Here is a 26,631-nt window from a genome sequence, read left to right as displayed (position 1 = left end):
GGTCCCTGGATATCTGCGTCTGCTCCTGCTGCACCGTGCTTGTGCATTGGAGCCCAAATCCTCCCAGATTTGCCTTTCCATCACATTTCTCTCTGGAGTTGCCCATGGACCAGAGCTTTCCTTTCTGGCCCTGATGCCCGTGCCCACCAGCCTCTCCCACCCACCGCGCCGCTCTTTGCCTTCCCAATCCACAACAGGAGCCCTGCAGCCGGTGCTTTGCTATCCGCCTGCACGAGCTGGGCCCCGAGCTGCAGGGATGGAACTTCCCGGGAAAAGACGAGCGTTTGTCTCCCCGTGGCTCCGCGGAAGGCCGGCAGCTCCCGCGCCGCTAGATGGCAACGGCGCTGTGCGCATGAGGGGACGGAGCGGCCGCGATCCCCGCAGCGGGCTGGCTGCGAATGAGGGGCTGCCCCCGGCTGTCCTCCCCACCTCCGGCTCCTCCTGCCGCCCGCAGCCTCCAGGTGCTCTGCCTTCGCTGGGAGAAGGCGCTGGAGCCGCTGGAGCGGCGGCAGGGCGGGCATCGCCGCTGGGAGCCCGCTGGCCGGTGAGTAGCGAGGGGGGGCTCGACGGTCCGGGAGCCGGCAGGCCGGGCTGCCCCCGCTCGCCCCGGGAGCCGCCGGGGGCGGCACTGCCCGCGGGGCAGGAGCTGGGCTTCATCGCTCCCGAGCCGGGCTGCTCGCGCTGTTTTACAGCTTGTCGCGTTTTACAGCTTCGGGCAGGGTAACTCGCGAGTGACTGGGCTTATCCCAGCCCCTGCGGGGAGAGCAGAGCTTGCCCTGCCGCTCTGCTTGCCCTAGCACGGGCAAAGTTCTAGCATGAAAAGTTCTAATAATCTTTATGGAATCATGGAATGGTTTGAGTTGGAAGGGACCCTAAAGGTTACCTTGTTCTGATCCCCTGATCTATGTTTGTGTTGTATCTTTTAATGCTGTAACTTGGGTCCCAGGAGGTTTTGTGCTTTTTTTACTACCCTGAAGCTGTTTCCAGAGCTCATTTTTCTAGGGTTTCTCGGCTTCAGTGCTCTGCTTTGCTGCTGAGGTTTAACACCCCAAAAACCTGCACAGGGCTAATTGTCACTAGCCCATGCTGGGGCTTTGCCACTGCTCAGAGATAACTTTGTCAGATTTCTCCTTCCTCGCCAGATAAAAATCAATCATTTGCCTCCAAAATGGTTGTGTCATTCTTGATCTAAGGAGAAGAAAAATACAGCCTCCCTGATCAGCGAGGGAATTGTCCTCTGCTTGGGCTTTATAAAATCTGTTGGGACAGGGAAATTGTGTTTCTTCAATCCCCTCTGCAACGCCTCAGCTCTCAGAAACTTGGGTCAAATGATACAGCAGGCAGAAAAGAAACAGAGCCTGAGAAACGCTGAGTGCTTTCCAAAGGGGTCCCTTAACTAATGATCCCTCTGCTTGGAAGCATCACAGATCTTGGGGATGGATGGCCGGGAGTCGGGAGCCTTGCACGCCCGAGTGTCCTGAGAGTGATGGGTGGGTGTTGGTGTGAGGGGCTGATACTCAGGGTGAGGGAGGAAGGAGAAGGCTGAACGGTTGTTTACGTCCAGAAACAAATAATGAAACGCTTAAAGAACTTAAATTAAGACAAAGAGGGTAATTTCTTTCTTTCTTTCTATCCTTGAAATAAGACCACCCTTGCCATGAATCCCAGCTCCTGAGTGCGTGCCCCAGAAGGCAGCCGGGCCATGGGCTGCACTGCCCACTGGGAATCAGCTCCAGTGAGCCTGCCCTCAGTTAAGGAGTTTATTGCCTTTAAAGAACCACTGCTTTGATCCAGCTGCTGAGCACTGTCAGGAAAATACTGCTAAACTGGAAAGCAGCATTTTTCCTGCAGCCAAGTGCTCAAGGGAAGGGGGGAAGTGCTGCAGGAGATCTGCTCCCAGAACTGCGGCCGTCCCGCACACATGCCGGCCACGCGCCCCGGGCGCGAGCCGTGGGGAGCTTTCTCTTGGCCAAGTGGAGCGTGTCCCAGCTTTCTGCCGGCCCCTCCTCGCTCAGCCTTCAAAGGGAAGGGTCAGGCAGCCCTGACGGGTCACTGGCTTGACACGATGGGCTGCTGGAACAGACAGATCGCTCCTGCTGAGTTAACGCTATTGAAAAGGACAGAGACACAAACACCCCGGTGATTAATGAGCCGGGGATGGGGAAGTCAACCCGAAAGCCAGGGCAGAGATATCAGCCCTATAAGAAATATGGGAAGAATTCACCCCTAATCTAATCTCACTGAATTCCACAAGCGTGTAAGACAGGGATCATTTGCTGCAGTTCCTTAGGTTGAGAATTAAACAGGAAACCCCCAAGGATGTGAGATGTTCTCCCAAATTCCGTCATGCCTGTGCACGGAGGCTGGAGAGCAGCTGCCACAGTCTGAGCCGTCTCATCTGGCTGGACAAGGTGATGCCCAGGCTGTGGCGCTGCCAGCAGCAGCATCCAGCAGCACACGGCTCCAGGACACGGAGGGGGAGCCAAGTCTGGGGTCCTTGGCAGCTCTTGCCCTTTGCCAAGCCCAGCCCGAGCCAGCAGGGCTGGCAGAGGTTCCAGATGGGGGTCCTGCTGCCTGGCTCTCTGCCCTGCTCCTGTGACACCCTCTCAGGGGCTGTTTACAGCAAGCATGAAGATTTATTGTAAATTTTGGCTCGCAGACTCTTGGAGCTGCCTCTTCCTCCAAGTTTGGTCTCTCCCCACTCCGTCTGGGATTACAGCGAGAGGTGGCTCAGAGAGCACAGGGCAATTAGATCCTTACAGGCACTCACTCACAGGGTTACAAACCCACAGAGATCACAGCTGAGTCACCTCCTGGCCTGGGGGACAGCCAGGAATGGCCTTTGGATGAGGAATAGGGGGACACATCCAGCCTCACCTGCCCTTTTTGAGAAGCCCCCCATTTGCAGGAGGTCAGATCAAGGGATCGGGCTCCCCACTGCTCAGAGCAGGGAGCAAAGAGGGGAGTGGGAACAGGGAAAGAGGATGAAAACAGTGTTACCTGCCCTGGACTGGGTCTCCATCTTTGGTCCTCTCTGGTCCTTGCAAGCCACCTGATGCCTTCCTGCTCCTGCCCTGCTCACAGGAGCTGGCTGTACCCTCTCCAGAACATTTTACCTGCGGAAACTGAAGCACAGGATGGTGAAAGGACCTGTGTAAGTGACAGGGCTGGACTCACAGTACAGGGCACCTAGTCATTCTCTCTCCCTAAAGACTAGATTATCCCAAATCCCAGCCATAAACCCCCAGCACCTCTGTGCAGGTCGATGCCGTGGATGGCAGAGGTTCTGTGGTACCCAGAAGGGAGCACTCGATACTCCTGGCAGAGATAAGCCTTTATTACTCCCCAGTGTAGTTGCTGTAGGATATTTGGGCTCTGTCACCTCCATGCTCCATGGACCCCGTGATCTCCCTGGCTCCACTGTACCTGCAGGCCTGCCACACGAGCTCCAGACCAGCACGACCCCTCTCCACTGTCAGCATGGCATGACATGGAGCACAGCTGTTGCCAGCATCAGCCCCCGTTGGATTGGGAGCCTGCCCAGGGTCTGGTTTCCCTGGAAGGACACCGTTCAAAGCACTCAGCTGTGTGGGGTTATTGTTCTGCTCTCGTGTGCTGGCGAGCTGCCATTTATTGTGTGCAGGAGCTCCCCTGCTTCTCCCACCATCGGGTCCAGGTTTATTTCCCCCTTCTCTAGGAGGAGACCACTGATGTCAGCTAGCTTGGCCTGAGCTCTTTGTAGTGTGAAAAGGGAAACAAGGGCTTTCAGTTTCAATCGGTCGCTTGCTCGTCCTCTGAGGGGGGAACTGGCCTTCCCACGGTGTGTGCTCCCACACAGGCCGGCGGTGACACGGTGACAGCTCTGCCACCGTGTGCCAAAGTCAGGCTCAGGGCTGAGCAGCGCTGTGCTCTGGCAGGATGAGCTGCTCTTCGGGGGAAGATGAGACACTTGGGGTCAATCCCTGCCCTGCTGTGCTTCCCATTTGGCCACGAGCAGGTCACTCAGTCCAAGTGTGCCGCAGCCCCACACCAGAGTAATGACAGCCACGGTGGAACCATCATGGTGCAGTGAGTTCATGGGGGCAGAGAGGCCTTCAGGCGAGGTAGGGGCTGGGCAGGAGGACATGGCACATGGTGCTTCTTCTTCTGACCCTCTGGAGACCGTGGCATAGGAGCCGTGTAGGGAGGGGTACCCATGGTGTCCACGCTCTGGGCTGGCTTCCCCGTGTTTGCGGGGCCGGGAAACGACAAAAGCAGGGGAGCCGTGTGCTTTGGAGCATCCTGCTGCGGCTGCCCCGGTTCTCCCACAGCAGCGCTGTGACATCAGCCCAGCTCCCGACCTGTCCCAGCCCCCGCCGGCTTCACCTCTCCCAGCGCTGCCCCTCCAGCTCCGCCCGGACCGACCCGGCCCCAACCGGGAAGAGACCGAGCGGCTGCCTGGGGTGAACGGCCCGGCGTCCATCCCGGGCCTCTGCTGGCCCCGGATCCCGGGAAATACCCGGCACAGAGCTGCAGCCCTGGTGCAGGCAGCTCCCCAGGCCGCTGCCGCGGTGCTGGGGGGGATGGCAGGGATGGCAGCAGAGCCCGGCCCGGCTCCCGGGGCAGCCCGGCGGGGATGGCAGGGCTGGCAGGGAGGGCAGGGATGGCAGGGATGGCAGCAGAGCCCGGCCCGGCTCCCGGGGCAGCCCGGCGGGGATGGCAGGGCTGGCAGGGATGGCAGGGATGGCAGGGATGGCAGGGCTGGCAGGGAGGGCAGGGCTGGCAGGGATGACAGGGATGGCAGGGCTGGCAGGGATGGCAGGGATGGCAGGGCTGGCAGGGATGGCAGCAGAGCCCGGGCCGGCTCCCGGGGCTGCCCGGAGGGGAGGCGGCCGGAGCGCGCTGCTCCGCGGGGCTCCGCGGCCTGGGAGCCAGAGACCTTGCCCAGCAATTCAGGCCGAAATTCCCGAGGAGCCCGGCCAAGAGGCTCCGCGAAGAAGCAGATAACAGGTCAGGCACCCTCCGTCCTCATTAAAATACTTTCTCCGGCGGAGCCCCCACGCCTGCCCAGCCTGTTCCAATTAGCGCAGCGGCCGGAGCGCCGGGAGCAGGGCTCCCGCTGATGGAAACAAAACACTGCCGAGCTTTCTAGTGTCGGGGGAGGCGGGTGGCCCCAGCTGGGACAGGGTGGCCCCGGGACTGCGACTAGCTGCCGTGCCGCTGGCTGGCAGTGGCGAAGTGGCTCATGAGCCGGGTCACCGGGCAGCAGAGCAGGTGTTTCATGGCCAGCTCCTGCCGGGAATGGGGAGATGTGGCCAAGATGAAAGCACTCCGAGTGGTGCTGAGCATCCCTGTCCGATAGGTTTGGAGGTGGGAAGCAACAGTCACAACGAGAACAAAGAAAGTCAGTGTTGCAGATCCTGTGGGCTTGCTGCAGAAAGCCTTGGCATCTTCAGGGAGCAATCAGTGCTGGCTTGGGAGTGCTGGGACAGGCTGCAGCCTGCCCAGGCAACAGGAATTCTTTCCCCAAGGCTAGGTCTCCCTGGAGACACCCCTGGGGATGGAGCTGTCCCTTCTAGCCCTTGGATCTCTGCTAGAATCCTTTGCAGGGGTCCGACCAGGACCCAGCCAAACCCACCCCTCTTTTCCAGAGGCCACCAAAGGAGCAGCAGCCCGTGACACTGGGCTCCAGCTGGTGCTCCAGGGCTGCTGAGCTCTGTGTTGAAACCCCAGGTGTCACCCAGCCCTCCTCCCAGCACAGGCTCACAGCCAGTCCACGGCAAGGAGCGCGGGCAAACCTGCCCCTCGCTGGAGCCCATGCTGCTCCCTGGCCTTGGAGCCCCTGCCAGGTTTGAGCACATGTGGGATTCACCCAGGCTGAGCCTGGAAAATCTGAAGCCCAGAGAACAACTCCCGAGTGGGGCAGGGCTCCCGAGCCTCCCCGGGGCTGTGCTGAGTGTCAGGCCATGTGGCAGACAGGTGACAAGGGTGGTTTTTCAGCACTGGGGTACAAATGGCTCTGAGGAATTCAGTGCTGCCTCTGGAGACCCCCGAGGCTTTGAGGACCTGGCCTGGCAGCTCTGCAGGCAGCACACAGCCTCTTCTCTGCCTCACTTGGGTACTTTACACAGCATTAAAGCATGGCAGGCCCCCTCCAATGACGTGCCTCTTCTGAGGAGAGACTGCAGGAGTTGGGCCTGTTCAGTCCAGGGAAGGGAAGTCTGAGAGGGAATCTCATTAATGCATATAAATATCTCAAAGGTGGGTGCCCAGAGGATGGTGCCAGACTCTCTTCAGCGGTGCTCAGCAACAGGATGAGCAGTAATGGCCATGAAGAAAAACACAAAAATTTCACCTCAACATGAGGAATAACTTTACACTGAGGGTAGCAGAGAACTGGAACAGCTCCCGAGGGGTGTTTTGGAGTTTCCCTCTCTGGAGACATTCCAAGCTACCTGGACTCATTCCTGTGTAGCTTGGTCCAGGTGAGCCTGCCTTGACAGGGAGGGTGGACAGGATGATCTCCAGAGGTCCCTTCCAACCCCTATAATTCTGTTATTCTGTGAAAGAAATTTAAGCTTCTCAATTGTACCAGAAGGCAAATTGGGAATTTAGTGTGCTGAGTCAGCCCAGAGTTTAATACACCAAGTTAACCCACACTTGTCCCTCCTCTGCTCTGTCCATGGAGCAACCCAATCCTCTCTGAATTTGCTACTTCCCACTGGTGTCCCAGTGTGGTTTGCCCACTCCAGGAGCCCTGGGGTGGACAAGAGGACTGTGGCACTGCTCTGTGCTGGCAGCTGCTTGTGCTCTGGCAGCATTTTAGGTGAGAGCAGACCTGCAAGGTGCAGTAAATTCTGTGACTCCGTTCAGCTTTCTCTGTACACTGGACTTGCTGCCGCCCTGGGGCCGGGTGCCCTTGGGGTAAACTAGGAGGAGGAACATCTCATTCAAGCAGCACATTCAGGAACATCTAAAAGTCCTGCAGGGGCTGAAAGCAGGGGCTGATCCAGCCCTTGACTGTGCCTGTCACTGTGCCCTGAGACTAGCCCTCTGCTGGGCCACCTTCCCAGCCAGGTGCCCAAGAGCCAGGCCAGGTCAGCCTTCACCTCTCAGCAGCAAGGGAAAGGTGGGGACTGAGCCAGCAGCCTCTCAAGAAAGGGATTAGCAGGATGTTAAGGGAAGCCAGCTCTTTATCCCTCCATAAACAGTTATTAATACCCTGGCCAGCCTCAGGCTTGGCAATTCCCCATTTGCTTTCAGAGGATGTGGTCCCAACTGGAGCGTGCCTGCAGCTACTGTAACTTCAGGGAGACAGGCGCCGTGCTGTGTTTTTGCTCTGGGTGTCACCACAGGCACCCAGGTCCCTCTGATAATACCCAGACCCAGGCTGCCCCTGCCCCACTGCCATTGTCACCCAGCGCCCATGGGCGGGGAGCCCCCCTGGCGGGCAGGGGTGACACCCCGGGGGTCTGCAGGGTGCCAGCAGCAGCTGGGCACCTTTGTCCCCACCCGTGGAGCTTGGCACACCCCGGCAGGGTTGTCTAGCAAGGAAGGGTGGTCTGGGGCTAGCTGCAGCCAGGGGACTTCAATCTCGGGAGGCAGCAGTGAGGGGGATGTCCCGGCTGGACGGGATCCTGCTGGCCCCTGGCTGTGGGATGGCAGAGACGGGGCTGAACCTGGAGCAGCCTCAGCCTTCTGCTGCTGCCCAGCAATCCCTTATCCAACCCCTCCAAAAATCTCCTCCCTTCATCTCTGCAGATCTGTGCGGGCACGTGTGACCTCGTTGCTGAAGGTTTCACTGGGACCTTCCCAGGGCACACCGTGCCGTCCCGATGCCACCCAGGCTCTGGCATTTGGTTTGTGGTCCCAGCTTTGATGCCGCGGAGCAGGACCGTCACGTCCTCCTCCCACAAATCACTCAGACCACAGGCTCCCTCAGGGATTGGCTCTGCCCCAGCCTGGCAACTCAGGGGCAAGGCAGAGAGGGCTCACCCATGTGTCTTTGTCCTTCCACTGGAGAAAGTCGACAGCTGCCTCTCCCTGCAGCTGCCGGGGTATCCATCATCCCGCACGGGATGCAGAGGGACAGCCACAGCCCTGGGCGGAGCGGGGGGGCTCGGTTCCTGCGCGGGCAGGGAGGGGGCAGGCGGTGGTTTGGGAAGGGGGACAGCTGCGGGCAGGGGTGCTCGCCAGGCACGGGGCCAGCAGCTCCGGCTGCGCTCGCTCGCGGCTCCGCAGTGCCGCGGCACCGGGCACGGCGGGCACCCAGCTGGCCGCGGATGTGCACCCGGGCACCCGGGCTGAGTCCTCTGCACCTCCCGCCCTGGCTTTGCCCTCAGTTTCCTTGCCAGGGTGTGACTCCTTCGTCCCAGCTCCGAAAGTGGCAGAGAGGGAACCACCCACACCAGGGCTGACGCTGGGAGAGGCAGGACGGTCTCAGGAGCGCGGGGCTCAGGTCTGGGAGACAGGGCTTGGGTGCTTGGAATCCTTGGGAAGCACCAGCCCCATGGGAGGGTCTTGGCTGCCTGAGGCTCCCCCCTCTCACGGCGAGCTCTAGCCCAGCGCTTCCGTCCCCTCGTGGGGATGATCCCTATGGATGGATGCTGACAAGGGCTGCAGTGCCTCTCCTCCCCCCGTTCCTCTCCCTCGAGGTCCCCCAGCTGTTGGGGAGCAGCATTTCGCCTCCCGGCCCTGGCAGCCCTGCCGTGTAAGCGGAGAAGGCAGCAGGCTGGCAGCACGCGTGGGGATTAGCCGGGACACAATCGGGGCTGTGAAACCAGCGAGCACATGGGCTCACCCCCGGCAGCAGCGCTGGCATCGCCGCGGAGCTCAGCTCAGCGTGCTCTTCCCCCTCAGAGATAATCCACAGCCTGATAAACCCACTGCCAGGACCCTTCCCCCTCTGAAATTCGGGCTGCTCCAAACTATTCACGGCGTTGCAACACAAAGGGGCTGTCAGGAGGAAATTGCTGCTTTCGCGGATAAATGATTCCCTCCTGCACCCGTCTCAGACAGAAGGGGTTTGTCTTTTCTCTGGGCTGCTCACTCTCTGGCAAGGCTTTCCAGGAGATTTTGTGTGACAGCCCAGAACCTCAGACCTGCTGGACTTCTGTTCTGTGCAGAACTCAATGCAGCCTTACAGTAATTAAAGGGAGCTTATAAAAATGAGGGAGTGACTTTCTACACAGCCAGATAGTGCTAGGTCAAGGGGGAAATGGTTTCCAACTAAAAGAGGAGAGATTTAGATTAGATGTCAAGAAAAATTCTGTACTGTGAAGGTGGTGAGGCCCTGGCACGGGCTGGCCAGAGAAGTGGTGGATGCCCCATTCCTGGAAGTGCTCACAGCCAGGCTGGATGGGCTCCGAGCAGCCTGACCCAGCGGGTGGCATCCCTGCCTGTGATCATCTGGAACAAGATGATCTTTAAGGTCCCTTCCAACCCAAACCATTCTGTGATTCTGTCACTTCTGCGGATCTGCAGGAGAAGGGGAGGGAGGGCACAGGGAAGCCTCTGGGACCAGGAATCAGTCTCAGCCCAGCACTGCAGTGTCACCACCTGTGCCACTTATGCCTGGCACTCCTGGTGACTGCCAGCCCCCAGACAAGGCTGCCATCCCCCAAGTCCTCCCTTGCAGGTCCTGTGGTGCCTGGAGTATGAAATGTCAACCCCCTGTCTCCCCTTGTCTCAGCAGCCCACCCTCATCAGCACTTCCCTCTGCAAACTGAGATGGAAAGAGTTGCAGCTCTGGACAGTTGATTATTTAAAGCTGTCGGGAGTGTTTAATTTAACCCTGGATTCATCATTCCCAGCTTGTTTCCATCCACCAGGCACCCGAGCTCCCCCTCCCTGTGTAAACTCCGCGAGCTCTTCCCCTCCAGCTGATCCGTTTCCCAGTGTTCCCCGCTGACTGGCACAGCCAGGGGTGTCCTTGTGCCAGGGGCTGTGGGCACAGGGGGCTCAGGGGCTGTGCTAGGATTTTAGCTGGGTGTCAGGAGGTGGATGTGCCTCACCACTGCCTGGGCACGATGGGAGGGAGCACCAAATACCCATGAAAGGATGACACCCGTGGGAAGTGTTTCTTACTGGAGGTTATCCTCTGGCAGTTTTTTAATTTCCTTATCTGCTTCAAACCCCTTGCTTTCCTCTGCCTGTGCCCAGCTCTGCCAGGGCTCTGGGATCCTCCTGGGCATGGCTGTGGCTCCTGCTGCCATCAGCTCTGCTTTGGGCATTCCCAGGGCAGGAGATGGAGCTCTGGTATAACTGAGCTGTACAGGGGAGCGCATGCCTGGTCCTAAAGTTCCCCGTGTGTGAACGTGTCCTGAGGCAGGAGCAGCGCCCTGCCTGCCATCCACAGAATCCCAGCCTGCCCTGGCATCCCCCGGCTCATGAAAGATTCCTCCGAGTCTGCCTTAGCCCAAAGTCAAGCCTAGCACAGACCCAGCTCCATTTATAGAACCCTTCAATTAGAGGACAGCATTTTCCCAGGTCCTGCAGCAACACAACACACTTTGGCAAAGGAAAAAAAAAAATCTCTGTCAGATGCCAGCCCTGTCCTTGTGATGACCCCTGGGACAGCAGTGCTCGCTCAGGGCATGGCTGTGAGTGCACAGGGTGGCTCTGGAGAGCACATGCAGAGGAAGGGCTGGGATGCAGCTCGTCACTGCTGCCTGCTGGGGAGGCGTTTGTGGCAGCAGGGCCAGCACTGCCTGTGAACCCCCATGTGCCTGATGGGTTCCTGACAGAGAACCCCTCCTCTGCACAATCCAGGAGCTGTTTGAACCTGGCTAAACCCATCATGCTTACGGGGTGGTTTTTGTCCCCTCCCTGGGCAATGGTTGATGTGGAAAAGTGCCCGGGAAGGGCTGGCTGGGTGGAGAGAGCTGCCCCAAAGTAAAGAGAGACAGCACAGCCACCACTCCGAGGTCACACCCATGTCCCAGTGTGGTGCCAGGTCTCCTGGTACAGGGGAAGGGCCTGGAGCAGCAGCAGGTTGTGCTGACCAGAGTGTGATGCAGGCAGCAGTGAAGGCAGGGAAGGGGCAAGAAAGGAGCTGCATCCAGCCCAACCACAGTTTGCTGCCAGGAGGGAGAGAAAGCCCAACACCACCAGCCCAAAACCTCCCTAGGCAGAACTGAGCATTCCTTCTTGGGCAAGGAAGTTGGAAAGACTTGGCTCCACCATCCCTCCCACATCCCATTGCTGGGATGGCAGGAATCCCCTGCTCCTTGTGCCAAGAGCCTCTGGCCAGGGATGAGCCAAAAAGCTCATTTTAAATCTTTCAGTCATGGGACTGGAAGAAGTTAATATGCAGCAAGAGGGGGAGTTAGTCAGAGCTGCCATGGAGGGACCAGGCTTTTTATTAAGTGGAGAAAAAGCATCTAAGTAGCCTGGATTAAGTGGTTCAAGCTGGCAGGCCAGCTCCTGGCAGGGGCTGTGGGAGCTGCTGTGAGAGGCTGTGAACCCCTGTACCCCTCCAAAGGGGGATGTGTTAAAGAGCCCCTCCAACCCACGGCACCCTGGAGCCAGCGGATACTGGTGGCCTCAGAGAGCTCTGTGGTGACAAGGAATTTGCAGAGATCCTAGCCAGAGATGTGTCATGCACACACAGAGCCACAGATGGTATTGGGGAGATCACAGAAATGGCAGTTATGCATGGTGCTCCAAAACATGGGTTCCCCTTTCAGTGAAAGGGATGAGATTCAACCCCAAGCTCAGAACAGATGGGGAAGATCAGAACTGGGGATCCTTCACCAGGCTCTGCCAAGCACTGCAGCCTGAGCAGATGCTGAGCAGAGGATGCCCAAGCTCTGAGAGCCCATTGCAGGGTTGGAGGGTACTACTGCCCTCAGTCACCTCCAGGATGCCCAAATCCCACTTCCCCCCGGTTCCACATGATGTGGGCACGCTGGCATCACCCCCACACCTCCCCTGGGCAGGCTGGAATAGCTGCCCTTGAACTCCCTGGGCATGGAATGTGCTGGAGGTCCCAGAGGGTGGAAGGTAAGAGGGTTCCAGCCGCAGCTGCCTTCCCAGTGCCCACGCTGGCCCAGTGCCCACAGCTGCAGCCTTCCCCCTTCTCTGCTTGCAGCCAGCGTTGGAGGTGGCATCTCGGCGCTGGACCATGGTGCTGTGAGGGCGAGCAGAGCCTGCCCACCGCCCTGTCCCAGCATGTGGGCTGCCCCTGGCCACGGGCTGTGCCTGGCCACATTCCTGCTCTGCCTCCTCCTGCAGCAGCTGGGCAGCAGCAGCGCATGGAAGCAGCACGCCCCACGCCTTCGCCTCACCTACAAAGGTAAGGGGTTCCTCGGGGTCTGCACCTCGCCTGGGAGGGCTGGGAGAGGTGTGTGCTGGACTGGGGCTGAACTGGGTACCCCTGGGGAATGTCCCCTGCCTTCAGCTCACAGGGACACTGGGACAGTCTCACCAGCATCTTCCTCTGCCTCCCACCACCACAGTCCCACCCCAGCTCAGCCCTTCCACTTTTGACCCTGCTCTTCTGCCCGTAGAGACTGACTCCTGTGCAGATCATCTCCCTGCTGCACTTCTCCCTTCCTCCCTGCATCTGTCTCTGTGTTTGGATGATGAGTTCTTCAGGGCAGGCACAGTTTGCTCCTCTCAAGCCTGATGCAGAGGGGGGACTGCTTTGGTGACCTGAAGATGCAGCAAGGGCAGACTGACAGGTAGCACAGAACACAGCCCAGAGAAGTGTGGAAAGGGAGTACCTAGAGGGGAATGGCCTGAGCAGCTCGAGCAGAACCCTGCCAGCTTGGCAGCTTCTCACTCTGCCATGAACCTGCAGCATGGATGTGGCCAATTGAGCTGCTTTCAGCTTCTCCTATGTGAAAAACAGCAAGTTTCTTTGGAGATGGCAGCTCAGCACATCCCCAGCGCTGCCCTGGATGTGACCATGGGGAGGGCTGGCCCAGCCCCCTCCACACCTGAGAGAGGGTGGAGCAGCTTTCCCATGGGCACGGCACTCCAGGCTCCAGGGCCATGCTCTTGGCCCGCTCCATCACCCTGAGAAGCTGCTCTCCAGGCAGGGACAACCAGCACAGTGAAAGATGCTCCCCTTTTGTGGCTGGAGAGGGCTGGACCTCCCAGGGACGCAGGATATCTGTGTGAGGAGATGGCCCTGCTGATAGCCCAGCTCAGAAACAGCTCAGCTCTGCCTTTCCTTGGAGCCAGGGGAGGCAGACGGGGCTGCTGGGGCAGCTGGACAGAAAGGGGACTGCTGACTTCAAAGCCCCAGAGTGTCCCGGGCCAGGCATGCCAGAAGCCTCACGCCTTGGGCAGAGGCAGAAGAGGAAGCTCCCAGCATCAGGAGGGCTCAGGCACCACGGGAACAATGGCGAAGGGATGTGACTCACGGACAGCGCGGGGCAGGTTCAAGGACACAATGCCTTGAGAAGTTTAGGTTTAAAAACCCCTAGGAAAAAAAAAAAATAAATAAAAGGAGGCCTTTGAGAGTCCATCCACGGGATCAGCCTCGCCCTCCGATCCCAGCATGGGGGTGGCGGGAGAGCCCTCGCTGGGGCGGGGGGAGCAGACGTAAGCGGGGTCGGAGAAGGAAATGACAGCAGCGAGGGCCGGGAGAGCACAGGAAGGATGGGGCACAGGGCACGGGGCCAGGAACAACAGCCGCGGCTCCCACCCTGCCGAGGAGCCGAGGAGCAGGTTTGGAATAGCACACGGGGCCAGCCTGGGCTCCGCTGGGTCAGCCTGGGTCAGCCCCGGCGCTGCCTGAGCTCAGCCTCGCCTCGCCCCGGCCGTGCAGCAGCGAAAGCACAGCAGCCCTGCCAGCTCCTCCTGCGGGAATATCCCAGGAACTGGCACACGGCTCCTCTGCCAGCCTCTGATCTGCTGCCAGGCGGGACTCAGAGGCCGCACCACGCAGCAAGCGCTCCGGAGCACGGGGAGCTCAGGGGCTCTGCTTCTCCCTGCAAGGGCTGCCCTGCACCCCCTATCAGCCAGCAGCAGCGAGGGGCCAGAGCCCGATTCAGCACCAAGCCTGCCCTGGGCTTCAGGGATCTTCTCCGTGGGCTGCTGTGCCTGCTGAGGGGGAAGGGCAGAGGGCAGCCCCGGCACAGCCGGGCTGTGACCCCAGGAAGCTCGGGGTCACCCTGCACGGGGCACGCTGCGGCTGAGGGGCAGGCGGAGATGATGGATGGGACAAGGCCATCCATAGTGGTCCCGGCAATAGAGACAAACACCGTGGCCTTGGGAGATAGTGAACACAAAGGAGAGGATGTTCCTCTGGGCTCACCCATAGATTTGGCCGTGGCACGGCTCCTGCAGAGCCCCCCGATCCTCTGTCTCCAGCGTCGGGTTTGGATCTAATGACCCGAGGGTGAGAAGAGGCTGGGGTTTGTGCAGCAGCTTCCTGGGGCTGGATCCCAGCACTTGATATTCCCTGGGTGAGGGAGCAGACTGAGCAGTCCAGAGCCTGGTCAGGCTCAGATCCTCCTGGTCATTAACCCGCCAGAGGGTGCAAGTGCAGGGCAGTGAGTCCTTCCAGGGTTCTCCCACGTACTACAGAGGCAGCAGAGAGGGCTCTTCCATCGCCCGGCCTGAGCCATTCCTCTTAATTGCACTCATGTACTGGATGAGCCTTTGCCCTCCCATCCCAATCCTCCTCCCAGAGCCCTGCCTGACATTTCCCCCGGATCAGGCAGGTCCCGGGAGCATTGGCAGACACAGGAGGGTGAACGATGCACCCCCCCAGTTGGAGATCCAGCAGGGACAATGGCCCGCAGGAAGGGACAGGAATTCAGCCGTCAATCCCATTCAGCTGGTGAGAAACGGCTTGGAAGCCTTCTGCCCCGCATCTCTGGCACCCAGAGAGCCCTTGGGCACTCAGGGAAGGCAGGGGGTGCAGCGGGGCTGTGCGGTTTCTGCGGCAGCAGGAGGAGAGCCAGCAGCTCCCTGATGTGGCTTGGAGCTGCTGCCGGCAGGGGAGGATTTGTGTCCCCGCCGTAACGGGAGCTGCCCGGGGCAGGGGAGAGGGAAGCGCCGCTGGGAGCCAGCCTGGCCGCTGGATGCGGGCAGGGACCCCGCGCCGCCCGGCCCAGCAGGGACCGGCGGACGTCCGTGGCGTCTCCAGCCCGCAGGCTCTGGCCTCGCTTCCCCTCTGCCCTGGAAAAGGAGTGGAAGGAAGTGAGACAACCTCCCGGGTCAGCCGGTTCCCTTTGGATGGAGCCGTGCCTGTGCCCACGTCCACCCCACCTGCACCCGGGGCCGCACGTCCGCCCGCTCCACATCCACCCGGCCAGCCCCGCTTCCCGAGCCCCTCCTGAGCTCTGTCCTGACACTGCTGCGCTCCGTGCGACTTTGGGCAGACTTTCAGCCCGGATCTTACAGGTTTCCCTGAGTTTCCAGCCACATTCCAGCTCCACTCAGCCCCCATCCAGTGCAGCCCATCTCCATCTCCCCCATCCCATGGCACCACTTTTACCCTGCGCTACACCAAAGCCAGGAGCAGCCTTGGCACAGGAGCCAGCCCTCCACCCCCAGCCACGTCCTGTCGCTTCTGGAGAGGGAAGGGATGTGTTATGACTCCTGGAAGCTCCAAGGACTGCCTCAGGGCTGGTTTGCTCCATCTCGATCCCTGGGAGCAGCTGCTGTGGTCCCGTGTCGGTGCCGCCGCTCCGGCTGCGCTGGGGGGGCTCACCCCGCAGACAGCCCCCAAACCTGGCACTGCACTTCACTGGCCCCAGGGATGTTGTTTCCGGAGTTTTAACCAAGACACAACAGCTTATTGTCCTCCTCACACACCCACATGGCCACAACTGCGCCAGAAGGGCCAGGCGAGCCCCCCGGCTGCTGCACGGGAGGAGCTGCAGCCGGAGCAGCCGAGCCCTTCCCGAGCCCTGTCTCTGCTCCCAGAGCAGTGCATCGGGTCATGGCACCCCTGGATCTTCCCCTGAGCCAGTCTAATGCTGGGTTTAGGCTGCGCCTCAGGACACAGAGTGGGAAGGGTGGGGTGCTGGGCTGGGGTGGCACTGGAGGCACAGATGGGGATTTCCCTACAAGGGTCAGTCCCAGTGCATCCATCCATCTGCCTGACCCTGTGCATGGGGGAGAGTCCAGCGGCCACTTCACAGACTCAGGGGTGGGTGCAGAGGGTGTTCAGAGCAGGTTGTATTGGCTCTGTTTCCATACAGCCTTTCCTTGGAGGGATGCTTTGCCCCAGCAAACAGCAAAAAACCTTTTTAATGTAAATTTTCTTGATCTGAAGCCCGAGGAAAACATGACAGGAGTCACAGCAAGCGAGTCACCTCTCTGCTCCATCCTCTGCCCACGGTTCCAGGGTGGCTTTGGGGCTCCAGGAATTCCTCTGGAAGGCAGGCTGGAAGCTGAGCACTCCGAGCTACTGGGGCTGAACCCCTGTCCTGCCCTGTCCTGCCCTGTGCCTGCACACCAGCCCAGCCAGGGCAAGGTCAGCCCAGTTTTGCCAAGGCAGTGGCAGGAATGTTGTGTACCCTCGGAGCAAGGATAGATGACCAGAGCTGTCCCAGAGAGGGAGGCATGGGGCCTCTGGCTGGAGGTTGTGTCATTCATGGATGGGTTTCTCTTTCTCCCACCTTGTTTGTGCTCCTCAGACCTGCTGAAATCCAACAGCTCTCGCCTGCTGCTGGCCTCAGGGGATGGGATGGATTTCCAAGCCCTCTTGGTGGATGAAGACAGGGCCTGGCTGATGGTGGGAGCAAAAAACCATATCTTCCTTCTCCACCTGGACCATCCCAGCAGAGAGCCTGAGAAGGTCAGTGCTGGGAGGATGGTGGCCCTGGCCAGGCTGGCCTCTTCCTCCCTGGGAAACACTCCTTGTCCCAGCGCCAGGGCGTGGAGGTGGATGTGCTCTGAACTGGGCTGTTCTAACCTCACCAGGGACACATTTACACCAGGATGTCTCAATCAGTGGGGTCAGCCCATCCCTGGTGGAGCTGCGCCCTGCTGGGAAGGGCTGGCGCCAGAGGGACAGGGTGGCTCGGCCAGGAGATGTGACCTGGGTGGACCGCAGGCAGTGCCCAGAGCCCTGCTGTCGCAGCCAGTCCCTGCTGCTGCCTCAAGAGCTCCAGCAGCGAGCCCACTAATGTCATCCCAAGACATCCTGCTGGCCAGCTGTAGGGCCGGAGCCCAACAAAAGAAAATCCCATTAAGGCACTGCAGCCCGGTGTTCCCACAGGCTGGGATCCAGGAGAGCCTGCCCACAGCCTGGGTGGGCCGCGGCACGCCCAGGCTCTGTCCCCACGCCAGGTTCACTCCGAGTTGATTTGGCAGGCTGCCCACGGGCCCTGGGACTGAGGGGGTGTCAGACCTGTGCCACAGCAAGGCCATGTCCTCGCCGTGCACCTGGGGCTGGCAGCGCCTGCTGGCCGAGCCTGTTCCCTCTGCTGCCGCGGGAGGCTGAGCGAAGCAGGGGCTGCATCCGTGGGGTCTCTGTGTTTCAGATTTTCTGGCCAGCCCCCAGGGAGCAGGTCGAGCACTGCCAGCTGGCAGGGAAGAACTTGGAGGTAAGTAGGGCTGGCAGCCCCCACCCGTCGCCTTTGGCAGCTCAGCACTGATATTAAACAACCCCAGCACCCCGAAAGGGAGCCTGGGGGTCTGCCTGGAATGGCGCTGTGGAGCCAGCCGGAGCCCAGCCCAGCTGAACAGCTGCCAGGACAGGCTCTGGCCAGGCTCTGCACCCCCAGCAGGCTCAGCCCTGACAAACATCTCCCCTGTGCAGACAGAGTGTGCCAACTTCATCCGCCTCCTCCAGCCCTTCAACCAGAGCCACGTGTTCGCCTGTGGCACCGGCTCCTACCAGCCCGTGTGTGCCTTCATCCAGCTGGGAGCCCGGGGGAAGGTGAGGGGTTATCCTGGACAGACAAATCCCTATGGCAGGAGGTGCCAAGGGACCCTCGCCCTGGGAGCAGCGGGAGAGGGAACCCCAGAGCCCCGGGAGGGTGGCCAGCCTGGTGCAGGCCCTGGCATTCACATGGACAGAGCAGCTCTGGCTGGGGAGTGTCCGGGTGTCCCAGTGGGGATGGGACCAGGTTCCGGCATTCCCTCGAGGAGCCCACTCATCACAGACACACCAGCCTCCTTCCCACTCTTTCCCCCAAGTTCCAGCTCGTACTTCCCCTGGGCTGACACCTCCCCCTTGGCTCTGGCAGGGTGCCAGGGCTCCCCGCATGCAGCTGGTGACCCACTCCTTGGAATCGGGGCGAGGACGATGCCCGTACAGCCCCCACGAGCCCTTCACGGGACTCCTCATCGGTAAGAGGGAGTGAGGAGCAGAGGGGTGCTGGCAGGGGAGTGCTGGCAATAATCTGTGCCGGGAGGTGCTGCTTCCCACCCACACCCCCCGACCCCGCAGGTGGGGAGCTGTACTCTGGCACCTCCAGTGACTTCATGGGCAGCAGTGCCGCCTTCTTCCGGACCTGGGTCCACGGGGCCGAGCAGAGCTACATCCGCACGGAGCAGAACCAGGACCACTGGCTGCACGGTAGGAGCAGGGGACCTGTGAGGAATGGGGGCCTCTCCTTCCAGCTGGGGAGAGGCTGGGGCCAGCACTGGGGCCAGAGCTCTGACCTGGGCCCTCTCTCCTTGCTGGGGGAAGCACTGATGAAGCCCCTGGGGGAGCCACGCTCCCGCGCCTGTTCCACAGCCTGAGCCCTGGGAATGGTGCTCTGTGTCCCCTCAGCGCCTCACACTGCTCCCAAGGGCTTTCAGGGCACTACCACAGGGTGGCATCAGGGCACAGGGCCACATTGTGTTGCTCCTTTCCCCCTCAGAGCCCACATTCATTGGTGCCTACACCATCCCTGATACCTACAACCCCCACGATGATAAAGTCTACATCTTCTTCCGTGAGACGGCCATGGACGCTGGGCAGTGGGAGCAGCGCCACATCCACGCCAGGGTGGCCAGGGTCTGCAAGGTCAGTTGCCAAGGCCAACACCCTGTGGCCAGTTGTCCCACCAGGTGGGCTTTTACCTGTTCTGGGTCAAGGAGAATCCCAAGTAGAGGAATGTGAGGGTGTCACTGCACACCTACCTCAGGCAGAAAGCTCAGGGCTGGGGGTGTTCCTCTAAGGGAATGAGGAGGGCACAGCAGTGGAGGAGACTCAGAGAGACTGGACTGATCCTGGCTCTTGGTGCTTGGCAGAACGATGTTGGAGGGAAGCGCAGCCTCATCAACCGCTGGAGCACGTTCCTCAAGGCCCGCCTGGTGTGCTCCATCCCCGGGCCTCAGGGCACTGAGACCCACTTCGACCAACTGGGTGAGTGCCCAGCCCTGTAACGCAGCTCCAGCACGGCTGCTCCCTCCGGCACGCCCCCGCGATGCCCACCTGCATCCTGTGCCTCACCTCCACCCCTCTCTTTGCAGAGGATGTTTTCCTCCTGCGCACCCGGGACCCTCAGAACCCCCTTGTCTTTGGGCTCTTCACGGTCTCCAGGTGAGCAGCACCCTGTGTGGGACAGTCCAGCCCCCACCAGTGCTGTCCCCAGGGAGCTCTGTGGGGAGAAGGGCAGCACCACCACCCCGCTGGCTGAGGAAGGGCCGCCAGCATTTCCCTCTCCCTGCGGCTGGCTCACCAGCACATCGCTAAACCACGGCTTTGGCACCGGCACAGTCAGGGATCCCCAGGCTGCACGGCTGTGCCAAAGCCATTCCCGTCACCCGCGGGGTGCCGTGCGTGACTCCAGGGCTGACAGGGGACAGCGTGGGCTCGGGGGGGTGGGTGTGCATACACCGGGTCCCCGTGGAGCAGCCGGGACACTGAGAGCCCCGCGCTTCCCGACAGCGGTGTCTTCAGCGGCTCTGCCGTCTGCGTCTACTCCATGGCTGCCGTGAGAGCTGCCTTCAGCGGCCCCTTCGCGCACAAGGAGGGATTCGACTACCGCTGGGTGGAATACAAGGGCCGTGTCCCCTACCCCCGCCCCGGCACGGTGAGGGAATGGGGAGCGGCTGGAGGGGGAGTGGGGCGGACTGGCCCGGCCCTAACGCAGCCCCCGTGTCACACAGTGCCCCAGCGAGACGTACGACCCCCTCCTGCAGTCCACCAAGGACTTCCCCGACGAGCTGATCAGCTTCATGCGCAGCCACCAGCTGATGTGGGAGCCCGTGTACCCGCAGGGCCGGCAGCCCGTGCTGGTCCGGGTCAACGTGCCGTACCGGCTGCGGCGGCTGCTGGTGCACCGGCTGGACGCGGAGAGCCGGGACTACGACGTGCTCTTCCTCGGCACAGGTGGGAGCTCGGCCCGGCTCTGGGAGCGCTGCCACCTCGGGGCTGCTCGTGTGGCACGCCGGTCCCGCCAGCCCGGGGAGGCTCCCAAGCCTGACGGCTCCTCCGCCCGCTGCCTTCACAGATGACGGCAAAGTCCTGAAGGTGGCCCTGGCCGGCGGGGCGAGCCGTGGCCCCGAGGTGATCAGCCTGGAGGAGATCAGCGTCACTAAGGTACAGGCAGCCGGCGTGGCACCACGGGGGCTGGAGTGGGAGGGTCGGACCACACAGCCTCCCGTGGCCGCGGCACCTCCCTGCAGGCCCTGGCCGCTCTCAGGGAGGTTCTCACCTCACTGCTGGGGGCTCCCACCCGCAGTGGCTCCCACCCAGAAAAACACCGACGGGTGCCAGTGGGACTGGAGCCAAGTCATCTTCCAGCTCCCCATCCAGTCCCTGAGGGGGCATGTGGGTTGCACTTTGGAGCCCACACTGAAATGCGAGGGCTGAGCTCAGGTTTGAAAGCCGGGCTGCTGGGCAGAGCAGGGGGCCAGCCCAGGGTCCAGGATCCTTGCACGGAGCCGGTGACCAGGGACCTGGCATCCTGTAACCCCTGGGGACACAATCCTACTCGGTATGCTGGGGCACCCAGGACGGACTGACGTGGCTGCAGCACCCTCTTGTTCCCCCTCCAGGTACCTTCTCCCATCCTGGACATGAAGTTATCACCAAAGCGGGTGAGTGTCCCTTCTGCTTCTCCCATAGGCAGTCCGGGGACAGGGACAGAGGCCAGCTGATGCCAGCCACTCTGCCGGGCCCCTTGGCCCCAGGGGGCGCACATTTAGGGAGCGGGATCCTGCCAGGGCATTAAGGGAACGGCAGGCTCTGTCTCGCGCTCCTACGGTCCCCCAGTGTCTCCTCCCCAGCACGGGGCAGGGCTCTGTTCCCTGCCAGCCCCGCTCTCCAGCCGCGGGTCTGACTGCCCCTGTCCCGCTTCCCGAGCAGCAGGAGCTGTTTGTGAGCAGCACCCAGGGGCTGCTCCAGCTCTCCCTGTACCGCTGCGAGCTCTACGGCAAAACCTGCACCGACTGCTGCCTGGCCAGGGATCCCTACTGCACCTGGGACAGCAAGACCTGCGCCCCACACCTGCTCACCGAGAAGAGGTGAGTGTGTGCCCGGGCCAGCCCTGCATCCCCCTGCAAGGTGATGCTGTTCGGAGCAGGGAAGGGCCGGCGGCAGCCCTAGAGCTTTACCCATCAGCCAGACCCCTGCTGCCACTCTGCCTGCCTGCCACCCACCCTTTCCTGGTCCCCCTTCTTGAGGCACTGCCGCGGAGGGATCCCACAGCCCTCTCTGCTCTCCCACAGGCGTGCCCGCTGCCAGGACGTGCTGAAAGCTGACCCGCTCAGCCAGTGCCAGGACACGGCAGAGGGTGAGCGCCGGCTCCGGCGGGGGCAGCCAGCTGTGCCCAGGGAGCGCCATGCCCCGGAGGGACTGCGCTGGGAAACCAGTGTCCCCACCGCGGGCTGGCTGCTCCGTGCTGCCCTCCCTCCCTCCGGTCACCCAGCCCCCACTCAGGGCACTCACCCCCTCCCCTGCACAGGGACGGCCGCGGTGGAGAAGGTGGTTTTTGGGGTGGAGAAGAACTCGACCTTCCTCGAGTGCCTGGCGCGCTCCCCGCAGGTCACGATCCGCTGGCTGCTGCGGCGCGGCGAGGAGACAGCCCCGAGCGAGGTACGGGGACAGGGCGGCAGGGACCGGGAGCAGGGCCGGCTTTTATCCCCAAGGACTGACCCACGAGCTCTGTCTTTGCCCCAGGTCAGGAACAACGGACATTTCTTGGTGCTGGAGCAAGGGCTGCTGATCCGCCAGCTGTCGAGGGAGGACGTGGGCACCTACGAGTGCCAGGCGGTGGAGCGCTCCTTCTCCCGGCTGCTCACCCGCTACAGCCTCCGCGTCATCAGGCATGAGGCCACCGAGCTGCCACCGTACAAACGGAGCAAGGGGGCTGAGCCGGGAGGGACCCACCAGAGCCCCCGGCCCCGGACTGACCTGCACCCGGGCTCCAAGGGCTTCCCGCGGGCCCTGGCGGCCCCGGGCACCAGCCTGGACGCCTACTGCAATGCCCTGCGGCTGCAGGAACGGCAGCGGCAGCGAGCCTGGCACAAGTGGCAGCACCAGTCCCCGGACGGCAAGAACGGCCGGGTGCGGAGGCACCCGCAGCGCCTGTGAGGGGCAGAGGGAGCCAGGGCTGCCCGCAGCTCCCTCCCCGGTCTCTCCAGGGCCCTCCTCGCACGTCGGCACCAGCTCCGGGACACCTCTCGCCTTGCCGTGCAGAACCGCCTCGCTGTTACTACCTCAACCCCCGCCAGCCCCTCCGCGCCCCACGGGCACCGGGGCCAGGGCACGCAGCCCGCGCCGTCTCTCCGAGGCTCAGAGCTATTCACCTGCAGAATATTTATTTTCCTTGCTTTCCCCTGGCTTTGACTGACGATCAGCAGCAGCAATAAGAAGCACAGAGGACAGGGCGGGGCAAGGGCCAGCCGTGTGATGCCTCCCTCTGCTCTGGAGGCGGCAGGATGTTCACCTGGGTGGCTGCCGAGGTGTGGATGGAGCCCAGGTGCTGCTGGAAGCAGCAGGACACGCTGGCTGAGGCTGGGCTCCAGGTGTGCAGAGATGCTCACGCCCAGCCCAGCTCCAACTGACTTCAAATGACACCACTTTCCTTTTTTCATTTTGACATTTATTTTACTGGGAAAAAAAAAAAAAGGAGAAGCAACAGGCAGTTATACCAACTTACAATTTATTATTTTTTTAAAAAATGACATGAAACACAAGTAAAAATAAATACATCATATAAACAACAAATTGTTCAAAGTCTCTGTTCTGGGAGATCAGGCGAGCACATCCCATTGGACAGAGAGAAGAGGGAAGCACATGATCATGCGTGGGGCCAATCGACCGACCCGCCCGGCTAGCAATACTCTTTCCAACCACAACAAGACAGGCCACAAACTAAGGCGGTAGTAAAGAAAAGAAAAGAAAAAAAAAAAAAAAAAGAAAAATAAACCCAAACCAACAGAAAACCCCAAATGAGATTCAGTGATGGATTCCTTCAGGCTCCCATGGATGTGCCAGACTCCTGCTCCAAGCTGGGCACCACGAAGCAGCCGAGGCAGTGGTGGTGGTCCGGGAGGTGGCAGAGGTTGCTCTCCCTCACTTGCCCCATTGTCCCTTCACAGGGAGCGCATGCTCCAAGGTGTAAGGAGCCATCCCTCACTGTAATCTAGCTGGACTATGGTCCCTGTTCGACCTCTGCCCCCCACCCCAGCCCTCCCCCACCCGTGGTCCTTCCAAGACTGGATCAACAAAATTTATTCCAGGGTGACGAGAAATACCAGCTGTGAAGGTATTTGCTGCGCTTGTCCTTGTTGGCCTGGAAGCCATCCCCAAACCAGCAGCAATCCTCACACCTTCAGCCTCTTGAATTTGTCGCCCAGAGAGGCTGTGGCACAAAGCCATCCCTGGAAGTGTCCAAGGCCAGGCTGGACAGGGCTTGGAGCAACCTGGTCTAGTGGAAGGTGTCCCTGCCCATGGCAGGGGGGCTGGAACAAGACAATCTTTAAGGTCCCATCCAGCCCAAACCATTCTATGATTCACTGACATCATTAAGTCAAAATACACATTATTTCTAGTGAAGACCCCATGGAAATCCCACCCTTTGCTTGCCAGAACATTTGCTTTCTCCAAGGAGCTGCACCCAACCTCCCCACCCTCCCAGACACTCCAGGACAATGTGCAGCAGACCCTGCCCAACACGGGCCAGGCTAGCCTGTGTTGTGCCCACCCTGCAGCCCCCCAGGAAGCCCCAAGAGACACATCAGCAGTGGGGGCAACAAGCCCCCCAAACCCAGGGCACAGAGCAGCAGCAGCCACCCCGTGCCCATGGCACTGTCCCACAGCAGTACCTGGCCTTCACGCAACTGTCCCCAGGAGAGCAACCTCCCACCAAAGGCAGGGGCCAAGGGCTGGGTGCCAGTGTAGAGGCCAGCTGACCATTCCCAAGGACCCCACAGATCTGCCCTGGCCTTGGGCTGTGCTCAGAAATCTTCTTTACTGTCCAAAACCCTCTGCAGAGAGTCCTGCGCTGCTGTCCTCAGTGTCACCCGCAGCCCCTCTGAGAACCAGCAGCTGCTTCCTATCAGGTCATTTGGAGACAGAAATTCAGCAGCAAAAGAAGAATTTAACCCGTGCAGAGAAAGCCCCTGTTCCAAGCTGAGGAAAACCAAGAGAGAACCCTCTGCAGTGGAGTCACATGCTGGAGAGGAGAAACCTCTGGGGAGAGCAGATGAGGGAGAAGAGCAGGCCCCACGGGAGAGGAGTTCTAGAGTTCGGAGAGCTCCTCCCGCTGGAGATAACCCACACCCCCCTGTGGCTTCTGTGGGGCAGAGGAAATCCTTCCCATGGCACCGTGGGAGAGCAGGTGCCTTGGAGCAGCCCCAGCCACTGCCAGCTCCCATGGCAGCCCTGTGGTAAGGGCATCTCTGTGACCATCTCAGGCAAGGCTCTGCCAGGGCCCATCCCCTCCCTGAGGGGGCCCAGGGCTGGGGCAGGGCTGGGGCTGGGGCTGCACTTGGGCACTTGCGGAGCAGGGCCCCTGCACTGCAGCTGCCTGGGCTGCGGATGTTTGCCAGCAGCAGGTCATGCACGGGGCAGCCACACCACAGGAGGGTGCCAAGGCGTGTGCAAGCCACGGCCACACAGGAACAGCCCTCACACCGTGCCCTGGTGCTGGGTTAACAGCCAGCCCAGAGCACATGCTGCACCCTGTGGCAGCAGAATGGCAGTCATCCTCAGCTCCTACAGCCACAGGGCTCAGGCTCTGCTGGGGGACCTCTGGAGAACATCAGGCAGCAGCACAGGGATGTGCCAGGGTCTGCTCTGGAAGCCCTGGGTACTCCTCTGGAGAGGCAAGGAGCAGAGAGGTGTGCAGTCACCAGTACCAGATCCAGACCACGGTGCTGACTGCCCCCGGCCACATCTTCACACCTTGTCCCAGCACAGGCCCCATTCAGAGATGACATGGGAGGGATGAGCCCCACGACCCTGACCCCACAGGAAGGGCTGGGGCGGCCGCAGGGCTCTGGGGGGTCTGCTCATGTTCCCACCTCCCACACGCGCCCGCAGGTCTCAACACTCGCTACTCTCGACAAGGAAAGCCCTTGCCTAGGTCCATTCCCCAAATCCACAGGAAAACTGACAGCCTCACAGGGGTGCAACGGACATCTGGGCAAGCTGGTCATACAATCAGTGTCACAGGGTAGTGCATGAGGTGGACACACAGAGCACAGGAGGGCATGACTCACAGATGCAGCACTGTCAAGTCTTTGGAGAAACTTGCATGAACACCATCAGTTAATTTGCTTTGTTACTTTTGTGGGGGGGTTTGATTTTTATTTCCATGGTGCATCCAAAGACAAGTTGTCCAGCAGTTTGCTCAGAACCCCTCGGTTTTCAACTCCTAGGATATGTTAAAGAAGAAAGCACTATTTTAATGTTTGTTTTTTTAAAAAAATAATTAAAATAATTTGCATAGCTAAACTGTTGATCTAAGGCTTCTATGAATGGTGTGGTTATGTTTGACAGACAATGTCCATTAAACAGAGAAAGACACTAGGAAAGCCCCATAACATTTTTTATTGTGTTTCCGTAACACACGCGTGCACACACAACCCTCTCTCTAAGGAAGGGAGGTCCCCATCTTCCAGCACCCCTTTGGTGGAGGATGTCAGGACATCCTGCCCTTTCCTACACCTAGTTGGTCCCAGCAAGCACCAGTGACTGCAGCCTCCATGGCCCAGGGTCCCCCTACAGGCTACCAGCAGCTCCAGGGCAGGCGAGCACAGCTCCCGCATGGTGATACCCAGATGTGACACGGAGGCTCCTGGATTTCAAGTGTCCGTCCCAGTGCGGTCACAAACACATACTCTCCAAGTCCAGCTGCACCTGGGTATCCCAGCCTCTCCCTAGGAGCCCTGGCCCCGAGAAGCAGCTGGGGTGCTGGCTGGCAGGGCCAGGACCAGGCTCTGCACTCCTGGGGCTGAGCGGGGAGGTCGCTCCCTGCATGGGGAAAGGCACTTCCCCAGCAAGAGCTCTGTTTTCCCAACTCCACACACCTCACAGCTCTCCTTCTTCTCACAGGGAATGAGCACAGGAGGCTTCCACATGTGCTCCTCCACCTGCCCCATGACAAGAGGATTCCATCTTCCCTCCAGCTGCTCAGCACCCAGAGCAGCTCCTGCTCTGGCAGAATGTCCTGCTGGAACACATCCAACCTGTGCCACCCGGGTCAGCCACAGGCCACCTCCACAGTAGGCCCTGCTCCTAGGCTAGGCTTTGGTCAATCATCTGCTTCTGTCCCCACACAGACAACCCAACAAGCG

General features: G+C 60.7%; 2 protein-coding genes across 2 annotated transcripts in view; one reads left to right on the top strand and one right to left on the bottom strand.

Moving 5' to 3' along the window:
- The first annotated feature begins 358 nt into the window (after positions 1-358).
- On the top strand, positions 359-23,052 carry LOC119705928 (semaphorin-3D-like). Its single transcript, XM_038148848.1, has 18 exons — positions 359-544; positions 12,071-12,274; positions 16,581-16,741; positions 17,430-17,492; positions 17,708-17,827; positions 18,138-18,240; positions 18,341-18,469; positions 18,759-18,904; positions 19,132-19,246; positions 19,354-19,423; positions 19,772-19,916; positions 19,993-20,215; positions 20,337-20,425; positions 20,884-20,925; positions 21,194-21,351; positions 21,556-21,620; positions 21,792-21,922; positions 22,007-23,052. The coding sequence occupies exons 2-18, from the start codon at positions 12,151-12,153 to the stop codon at positions 22,418-22,420; spliced, it is 2,298 nt and encodes a 765-aa protein (XP_038004776.1). The 5' UTR covers positions 359-544; positions 12,071-12,150; the 3' UTR covers positions 22,421-23,052.
- Positions 22,978-26,631, bottom strand: part of RAD54L2 (RAD54 like 2) — a 68,899-nt gene continuing 65,245 nt past the window's right edge. The window contains exon 23 of the mRNA XM_038148847.1: positions 22,978-25,709. Within this exon, the coding sequence (XP_038004775.1) occupies positions 25,642-25,709 (68 nt within the window). The 3' untranslated portion in view covers positions 22,978-25,641. The remainder of the gene's footprint in view (positions 25,710-26,631) is intronic.

This window comes from Motacilla alba, chromosome 12 (genome assembly GCF_015832195.1).
Source record: "Motacilla alba alba isolate MOTALB_02 chromosome 12, Motacilla_alba_V1.0_pri, whole genome shotgun sequence".
Lineage (NCBI taxonomy): Eukaryota > Metazoa > Chordata > Aves > Passeriformes > Motacillidae > Motacilla > Motacilla alba.
This window is presented reverse-complemented; position numbering and strand designations above follow the sequence as displayed.